Source organism: Carassius auratus, chromosome 1, assembly GCF_003368295.1.
Source record: "Carassius auratus strain Wakin chromosome 1, ASM336829v1, whole genome shotgun sequence".
NCBI lineage: Eukaryota > Metazoa > Chordata > Actinopteri > Cypriniformes > Cyprinidae > Carassius > Carassius auratus.
In genome coordinates, this window is record NC_039243.1 from 9,194,624 (window position 1) to 9,204,725 (window position 10,102).

Consider the following 10,102-nt stretch of genomic DNA (forward strand, 5'->3'; position numbering starts at 1 on the left):
TTGTCAAAAGAAAAATATGTTTAAGTAACTTATGTTGAATTTATATCATATGTTATATTAACCGAAAAAGACCGGACGTGAACGCGCAGTGAAGAAAGACGCGGAAACGGATCACATGACCGCCAACACAGTAAAACTCCTTTCACCAATAAAAAACCTTTTGGCATGCCCCTACCTGTCTTGTGCTGCCAGTAAATAACTGTTTTTCTACAGTTTGTTACCAGTAAGTCATGGAAAAAAACAGCAATATACTGTAAAATGTAAGTCAAATGTAAAATGAGTCAGATTTTTAGATAAAGAGAGTTAATACTGAACTCAACTGTATTAATGTGTGTTTGCAGAAGAGATCTGTTAGTTTAATGTAGTTTTGTGGTTCACCATTGTGCTGGACAGAAGAGCCTGTGCTTTAGTCAATGATGAGCCACAAACACTGATCTTCTGCTGCTTTATATAAAGACAGTAAATGTGGAGTCGCTGATACAGTGGTGATATCAGTGTTAAGTATTTCAGCACATACATGTGTGCTATAGCTGACAATGAACTACAGTGATTTGAGTAAAAAGTCATGCTTCCATTTACTTTACTACTACACATTAAGTGTTTGCAGTTTTATATTAAGAAATATTCTTTCTCAGTGGACTCAAATTAAATAAGTTCACAGTGCTAACATCTTATGAATGCTAGTTTTAGCTCGAACTGTTTGAAGCAGTGGGAGTGGAGTAAGATTCCATGGTAGAATTATGGTAAAACACTGTAAAAAAAAAAAAAAAAACTTTGTAAATTAATGTTTGAGAGATGTAAATTAACAGTACCTTACTGGCATGCCTTCATCACCAGCAGGGTGGACTATTGTAATGGGCTCCTCACCGGCTTTCCCAAAAAGACCATTAAACAGCTGCAGCTCATCCAGAACGCTGCTGTCAGGATTCTGACGAGAACCAGAAAATCTGAGCATATCACACCAGTCCTCAGGTCCTTACACTGGCTTCAAGTTACATTTAGGATTGATTTTAAAGTACTTTTTAGTCATTTATAAATCACAATAGCTGTGCATTTATTGAATGAGCACTGTGCGATGTCCGAACTGCTTGCATTGTATTTTATGCAATCGGAAAGGGTTGCATGGGGTCCACCTGGAACAGGATTTCTATTGAGAGGGCCCACAGAGACCACTTGCTTAATGCTCCCAAAACTCACACTTCTTTTAATGCAGCTTTTTGTAATAGATTTTTTTTATTTTTATGAAACTTAGACACACACACACGTGAACTTCACTAAGCAATTCCCCATTTTTAAATGTGTTCCACTTTGTGTAGTGGATAAGGGAAGTGTTTATGGACCCCTCAATTGTAACTGAGATAGCTATCTTCTATACTTGATATGTACACTTCAGGCAGCTGCATATACCACAATGCAACACAATTGTGACAACACTGCATATTGCCTTTAATTTACCCTCACCTCTAACAACTCGTATATAATAATAATTATTTAAATATTTAAAACAGCCCAAACATACCTGTGTATGTTTATAAAATGTTGCATCATACTATTTGTTTTTCCAAATGTGAATTAAAGACACAGATGCTATATTAAAAAAAAAAAAACTATCTCTTAATTTATTTATATTTATACAACTTTTGCAAGCACCATGCTCTCCTGTTTGCACTATAGGAATGCTACAATGCTAGATCGATCTTAACAGCTGTATTTTTTTCAGTGTGAATTCTGCTGTTAATAAAATAATATACCAATTCAAAATAAAATGGCAGTGATAAGGCTATAAATGTGTCATAATCAAGACACGAGCTCATTTACACTACGGAGAAGAAGTCATGGTGATTTCAGGCTGTTTTCACTGATATCGCTGGCATTGTCAGTTTCCTTGTCACAATCTGTCAGTGGGTCCTGAAATGATACATAGGACAAAATTATAAATAAGAATTTATGCCAAATTTATAATTAATTAATTATACTTAATGATTTTACTCAGGGAGTCTGTCATTACAGCGAAGTGCTTTACCTGTCTGGATTCTGGGTTTCTGTTAACAAGAGAAGAAACAAGTTTCATCAAATATCTCAGAACAAACCAATGCAGATAACAACTTGGTAAATGATGCACATTTTGTATTTGAGAATGATTTTTTTCCACATACGAGTTTCAACTGTTTGTATCTGATATTTGATAATATTTGTGCACTTACATGTTAAAGTTATTAGGCATGTCAATGGATCTCCTTTCAAAATTTTCAAGTGCAACACTGCTAGCATTTAAGCTCTTTGTGTCAGAATTTGAGTCATTTTTTTGCCTGCAAAAGCACATATTATAAATACTTCACTAAACATATTCATTTTACTCATTGTAACAAAAATAACTTGCACCTAAAGTAATGTTCAAAGGCAACAATTCTGAAATGTTTACATTTTGATCAATTTGGACTTCATATGTTGACTTTATTTTTCAATTAGCATTTCTTCTCAGGTCAGTAACAGGCAAGTTTATTCAGTGTCAAAAAAACAAACAAAAAAAAAAACACCCACACTGCATGTTTTTGTGGGACAAATTAGATTAAACTAGAAAACAGAAAGATAAAACTCCTAGTAATAACTTACCTGCGTTTAATAAAGAGTACTGACAGAGCGATAATAAGTCCTGCAAAGCATATAGTAGACAGAACACTGAGTGCGATGATGGTTACTTGACTGTTATCTTCAGAGCTTCCAGGACTGTCCTCCACTTTGAATTCTAAACCAGGACCAAAAACCTTCTCCAGTTCAGATGTTAAAGCTTTGTGCTCCGTGTGCAGTTTCCTGAGGGAGTAAACATAGTTCAGATGCTGCCCTCTAACACAATCATCCTAATTATATAGACTAGATGCAACTCAGGCAACCAGGCCAGAGGCTTTAATGTGGAAATGTGAAGCTTATATTTTTAATGAACTAATAAATTATTCATATAATATACAATGCCTGTCCAAAAAAAAAAGTTACCAAATATGATTCCATTTCCAAATGTTTACGAGTACATAGTCTAGTATTTGTAGCTGTTTTAATATATTTTACCTAATTATCTATTAAACATTATAGAATGGTTGTTATTGCTTTATGATGGAAAATTTTAAATGGGTTTTAATTCAATTGTAGATTTTTAAAAGTACATGATTATATATGAATTTAAAGTTAAGCATTTTAATTTAAATGAACTAGCCTAATGATTTTAATCATTATGTAATATTTAATAAGATAATTAGTAAACCTTTTCAAGCACATTATCTCATACATGTAGCTATGTGGATATATATTAACTAATGATCTGTTAAACATTATATAATGTTTGTTAATGATTTATTAATTAAAGTTATTATAAAGTGTTACTTATACATATTTGGTCATTGTTGACAGTACATGTGCTCATGCACTAGCACTTGTCACATAATTCATATCCCTGGTATGAAAACTGTTGGTAAAGCGTCACACATGCTTAGATTTCACACTGAAGATTAGCTGAAATAAACTGATACTAGTTCAGCTTACTCTTTGACTTCCGTGGCTTCAACGACAGCACCACTGGAGTCCGTGGCAATGAAGCTGATGTAAGTCTTGGCTGTAGATTCTCGGAGAATGGTGCGCATCTCAATCCCATCTTGAGCTCTCACAATGAGGATTAACACAGTCCAGCCTAAAGCTTTTTCCATGGAGCTGAGAAAAAAAAAGACACCATCAGATTGTGTACAGAACACATAACAATAAGATGAGGTAGGAGGAAGAACCAATGCAACATTCAGAACAATTTGTAAACCAGAAAATTAAATTAATTGAAAATATCTGGCACAAAAGAAAGTTTTGTTCATGATCCATCCTGTTCTTTAATTTGGTACCCTGACTTGACATCTCACTACAGTACTTGGCTAACAGATGTGTAAGTTTGACAGCCTACATCTTTCATAGATGGACGATGCTGTGATTTAGGTTAAAAACGCACAAATACTCAGTACATATCAAATGATCTGTAATAACAGACAAAGCAAAAGTGATCACACAATAAAAACGTGTTATGACATTATTGTTGGATTTAATATAAGTAGTTGGCACAGCATTGTCTTTTAGTTTCAATCTTTCTGAAAATCATGCATCGAATTGTGGTTTGTAAATTGATCCTGTGTAAAATTAAGTGAACACAGGGCCAAGTTCTCACTGATGCGATCTGGATCTTCATTAAAAATGAAGTTCATCCACTCTTTCCTAATGTTGAGATCAGAAGTAAGGCAATGCAAAGAGTGTTTTTCCAAAACTTGGCACAGAGTCTTGTTTTCTTCAGAGCATCTTTATCGTTTGGTTTCTGCGTAGAGCTGCATTTGCCTCTCTTGTTATTTACACTACATGTGTGAATTGGTGAGCAGCGCTAAACAGGCAATGATGAAGAATAAGTGTGTGGGGCCAAACAGGCACTGATGTCAAACCAGGTGTTGATCTTCTTCTGTGGAGGCGGGGTTTAGCCACACTATTACTTCATAAAGTGCCACATTCCAAAACTGGTTGATTTGGCAGATTGGCTTCAATATAAGCTGTTTTTATACTAACAAGAATGTTTTGAGTTCTGAATCTTACAGGATGTATTTATAGTAAAATTAACTTTTATATGTCAAAAGATTAAGGGAATTTGGATTTCTCATTTCATGACCCCTTTAACACAATGTTTCAGAAATTGACAGAGATTACTCACTCCTCCATCTCTGGGATCATCTTCTCAACTATGTATACAGGCTGGTTAAGGGAGATGACTGTGACGCTGTTTACACTGTGTTTTACTTTGATCTGCAGGTGGCAAACAATAATTAATTCTTTGCAATGACTGTTCCTTCTCCATTTAAATAAAAAAAGCATTTGTTCTCCCTTAATGCTGGTTTGAACATTGTTTTAATAAAGTAATGTTAAAGCTTTCTCTTTTTTCTTTGTCCGTTTCTTCTCACCTGTACTGTTGCAGTTGTGCTCAGTCCATGTTTATCAGTGGCTTTAGCATGAAAGGTGAACACATTGTCGCCAACACAAGAAGCATCCAGTACATAGATCTGACCAGTGTTTGCCTCCACTTCCACCTGAGATGTGGGCTCCAGTAGTGAATACACCAAATCTGAGCTCTCGCCAACATCAGGGTCTGATGCCTGAAGGACACACGACATTTCAACCACAAAAAAATCTTGAAATCAGATGTGATGAATAATTCTAGTCTATTGACAACCTGAAATATACAGGTGTGATCTTTTGTCATGTATTTTCATTTGGTAAGAAATAGTTTGATGTATTACAATTGCATTTATTTATTTTTAAAAGAACACGCCACTGCTGAGGTTCACTCACCTGGACCTTCACTATACGGAATTTGTATGGAGCGATACAGAAAATTTCTGCTTCATATATTTCAGTGTCAAACACAGGAGCTTCATTCATGTTCTCAACCTGAACACTGACCTGATGATTAAAAGAGATAAAGTCAAATCCTTTGTGTCAGCTGTCTTTTAAAGAAGAGAAACTTTGACATGCTTGACGAGTAATCGTTAGAACTGAAACACACCCTAAGTATTTGAACACAAACACTTCTAGCTACACAAGCTTGTGTCATTGCATTGTAAAATGTATCAAAATGCAAATTCAATACAATTACTCATTGTATTACCAGTGTTACTTGAATGGGGGATGCAACTATGTGCAACAGAACTATGTGTTTGCATAGTTGTGTTGTTTGTTTCTGGCCTTAGTTTGTAGTAAGAAGAGTACCGTTGTCTCTGCAGTGGTTGGAGGAGTTCTGGAGTCTATGGCCTCAATGGTGAGGATGTTCCACTCCTCTTCCTCCTTGTCCAGTGGTCTGAGAGCTTTTATGGTTCCTTCCTCATCCACAGAGAAGACATCCTCGTGTGTCTTCATGTTATAGCTGACTGTAACCACTGGACTCTCTGTTAAGGCCTTGACTTTGCCTACTATTGTGGCCTCAGGTTCGTTCTCCTTAATTTTGAAGTTGTAGGAAGAGCTCTCAAAAGCCACACTCTCAGAGATGGAGGAAATTTGGAAGTAGATCAAGACTTCGGCTACAGAGAGAAGAAAGATGTTAGTTTTGACGTTCATTGGATCATGTTTAAATACCGAACAGGGGATTTGTTAAGAATAAACTTCTCCCAAAAAACTGCCCATTGCAAACATTATCTGAACTGTTTGAACACACACAGGATTAATTCAAAGGAATTATGTAAACCAGACCCAGACCTTCATCAGACTTTGCTGGCGCTCCGTGATCTGTCGCTGTAGCAGTAAGGGTTAGTAGTGTGTCTTCTATGACCTCACTTAGGTCAGAGGTCAAAGTGATGTCTCCTGTTTCAGCATCCAGTGCAACCATGGAAGACGCTTCAGAGAAACTACAGAAAGACAACATTCATGCATCTGCCTTAAGATAGATGAGGTACTGTAGGTAATTGTGTTTATATATTATTAATCATGAAGAGTTTGACACTTGAAGCTTAGCTCTTAGTATGAAAGTCTTGACCTTACCTGTAGCTAATGATTGCGTTTGATCCGGCATCTTTATCTGTGGCAGAGAGCGTCAGCAGCACTTCTCCAACCTTGGCGTCTTTAACCACAACGCTTTTGCTGTAGGTGTCAGAGGTGAAGACTGGAGCGTTGTCATTGACGTCTGTGATATTGACCTTCACTGTCGTGACGTTCTAGAAAAAAATAAACATAAGTATTCCTTTTGTTGTACAGAATAAAAGTCTATATTTGCAATGTCTATCTTACTTAAGTATTGTAATTAGTATCAGGTATGCAGAGATTTGAATATTGACACAAAGTTGCATCCACGGTGCTTAGTTAATAGCATCTTAATCTGGTTGATCATTTGCACAACATTAAAACCACTACCTGGAATTTGATCATGTTAATTCTACAAAGAAAAGAAAATTACAGTTCCCTGTGGGCTCCCATGATCCACAGCGACAACGACCAAATCATAAACATCTTGTGTGTCTCGATCCAGCTCCTCAATAGCTAGTAGAGTCCCATCCTAAAAGGAAAAAAGCAAATAAATATAATATGAACAAGAAGGATCGAACATCTGACAATGCTCAGTCATAGGTTTAGTTCCTCACATCTTTGAAGCTGAAGATATTGCTGTAAGAAGAAAGAGTCATGGTGACACGTCCATTATCTCCAATGTCGGAGTCTGTGGCTGAGATTAAGCACACGTCTCCAGGTGCTGAGGGAGTGTACACACCTTCCTGAATCTTTATGGTCTCTGGGAGAGGAAGGAATTGTGGGTTGTTGTCGTTGACGTCCAGAACAGTGATGGTGACCTGAGCTGTGGAGCTAAAACCATCAACAGGATGGTCTACAGCTATGACCTAAAGAGGACAATGCAAGTATCCCACTTTGAATGAGTATTTATCCTGAACATTTTGATTATAGTTGGGTTTAAGAGATGAATTGTGATGTGTGCAATGTACCTCTATAACGTAACTGTCTATAGTTTCTCTATCCAAAGTGGCATCGCCCCTGAGTGATATTAATCCTTGATTGCTAATAAAGAACGTATCACTGTCCATGATAAACTGACCTTTAGAGAACCCACCCTGATCGGAAAGAAAACAAGAAAAGGTAAGTGCGTCAAAACAAACTTGGTATGTTGACTTGACAAACATGACTTGGAAGTTTAAAGTTATAAGGGTGAAGTCATGGGTAGTAAAAAGAGATATTTATGTGTTATGCCCTGCATGCTTGCACTTCTAAGCCATTTCTCTGAGCATTTGGAAAGGAACTTGTTAAGGTGATCTAAGTTGCTTCTGTGATGTACAGTAGCTATGGTGTTTGCAAAATCTAGAATCATTGTGTATTTATTATTTTTGTGTATTTATTTATTTTACAAATAGACTTTAAGGTTTTCAGGAACCGTACCAGGTCTAGATCAGTGGCACTAATATGAAGCACAAGCTGGTCCTGGGGTGAATTTTCCATAATAGACACTGCATATTGGTCCTTGTCAAATTCCGGTGTGTTGTCATTCACATCTTCAATGGTGATTGATACCATGGCACTAGCTGTCTTACTGGCATCATCCTGTTGAGCTGCCTGTTTTTTAAAAGGAAAATATGAATAATAAAAACTACTAATAAACATCAGCCTAATGATTTTCATTCATATTTTAAGAAACCTGTATGTGGACAGTTATCTGGTCAGTTTCCTCTCTGTCTAGTGCCGATGTCACAGAGATGACCCCACTGTTTAGGTCAATTTCAAAGACGCTCCGATACTCATTTGGAACGACTGGAACAAAAATGTGGATATATGTGCTTTGTTATTATCAGAAACTCAGAAAAACAGAAATTCAGATTAAGAGTACATTTAATTAATTCATAGGTGTGTTGTAAATCATCTGTTAACAGTACCTTCTGTAATGCTGTAAACTACAGGTTGGTTGATGCCCGTGTCACCATCTTGAGCTTTTATGGCCTCAGGAGTGACGTCTGACAGTTGTCCTACCTGTGCATGGATAGAGAAGACATAAAGGGTTGTATTTGTGTGGTCAAACGTGTGTTTTAAGCATTGATCTTGTTCTCTGGCATCATTTACCTGGTTTTCTTCAATGGATGCTTCATAGAGACTGTGATCAAAATAAGGGTTTAGACTGTCATAATCTTCAACCGTTATTGTAACTGTTGCGGTGTCACTGACTTCTCCTTTATCCTGTGAAGAAACATAATGTTGTGTTACTACCTTAAAATTAAATTTAAACTGAAATTTTTTCACTTTATGGAAAAAAGCAGCTTGCACATTCTGCTAAACATCTCCTTTTGTGTTCCATGAGTGAATATAAGATGACAGACTTTACATTTTTGTGTGCACTATTCCTTCAATGAATAGACTACTAAATCTATTAAGTTCAGTGATCAAAGTGATATGGATACAGGACTGGTTGGATGTCCTGAAGTTTTTTTCTTTACTTTAGCTTCCACAGTGATGATGTACTGTTGAACAGTATTGTAGTTCAGACGTTGTTTCAACCTGATGAAGCCGTCCTGTCTCACTTCAAATTCATCCGGTACTGGAGGCTGTTCATAGAGGAGAAGTGATTAATTAAAATATATTCATGGACATAAAGTGAGCCTACTCAATAAGTATGTATAATTTACTTTTCTTTCTTTAAAAAGGCTCTGCATGCATTAAACGGTTACTATAAAACCCCCATGAAATTAGGTACAGTAAAATATTTTATTTGGTTGACAGTCTCATTGGAAAATGAACTTTGTAGAAATGACATCTAGTGTCCGATAATGCAGTTTTGTGGAAGCCTATTTTAATAGTAATATATCAAATATATTAGACTCACCAGTATAGTATATGTAATTCTGTTGTTTTCTGGAGACACATCTGCATCTGTAGCTGTCACCCGGAGCACATCTGAACCAACCCTCGTCGTCTGCAGAAAAAGACACCGTTTACTAAAAGATGTGAGGACTCGACAGCTGTATAAAGACGTGACATTATACACACCTCTGACACTGTAGCGCTGTATGTTTTGTTCTGGAAGATCGGAGAGTTGTCATTGATGTCCTGAACGTCTAATGTTCGGGTGTTTCTCAGCTGAAATGCAAAACTGAATCTTTATTTCTATAATGATGCATGTCTTATTGAATGATTTGATGCTTTTGTGTGAATAAACATACCCCTGTGTTCGAGCAGGTGACGGAATAATACAAAATCCCTCCAGTCTAAAAGAAATAAAACACACAAAGAAACATACAGTATGTGGCACTATCGTTCTTTATCAAATAAAATGTAATACCATTGTCTATACTACAATGGGTAACAGATTTAGCATAAGCATGTTTGTGAAAACCATTACTACCATTTGAAAGGAATTTTACCAGGGCTAGGCAAATTTGGTCCTGGAGGGCCACTGTCCTGCAGAGTTTAGCTCCAACACACATGCACAAGCTAATCAATGTCTTCAAGATCACTAAAAAGCTACAGGCAGGTGTGTTTGATCACAGTTGGAGGACAGTGCAGGACTCTGCAGGGCTCTGCAGGACAGTGGCCCTCCAGGACCAAAGTTGGCCAT

General features: G+C 36.7%; 1 protein-coding gene across 1 annotated transcript; it reads right to left on the bottom strand.

Annotated features, from left to right (window-relative positions):
• Positions 1 to 1,777: 1,777 nt before the first annotated feature.
• LOC113108950 (protocadherin beta-6-like) lies at positions 1,778 to 10,102 on the bottom strand. Its single transcript, XM_026272395.1, has 23 exons — positions 10,013 to 10,102; positions 9,708 to 9,752; positions 9,535 to 9,624; positions 9,371 to 9,460; positions 8,985 to 9,092; positions 8,614 to 8,727; positions 8,430 to 8,523; positions 8,195 to 8,307; positions 7,939 to 8,112; positions 7,491 to 7,616; positions 7,137 to 7,388; positions 6,953 to 7,051; positions 6,541 to 6,713; positions 6,259 to 6,407; positions 5,776 to 6,083; positions 5,359 to 5,469; positions 4,971 to 5,162; positions 4,724 to 4,815; positions 3,535 to 3,699; positions 2,614 to 2,811; positions 2,205 to 2,309; positions 2,024 to 2,042; positions 1,778 to 1,908 (listed from the first exon to the last, which is right to left on the bottom strand). Exons 1-23 carry the CDS (start codon positions 10,100 to 10,102, stop codon positions 1,834 to 1,836), a joined length of 2,982 nt encoding a protein of 993 aa, XP_026128180.1. The 3' UTR covers positions 1,778 to 1,833.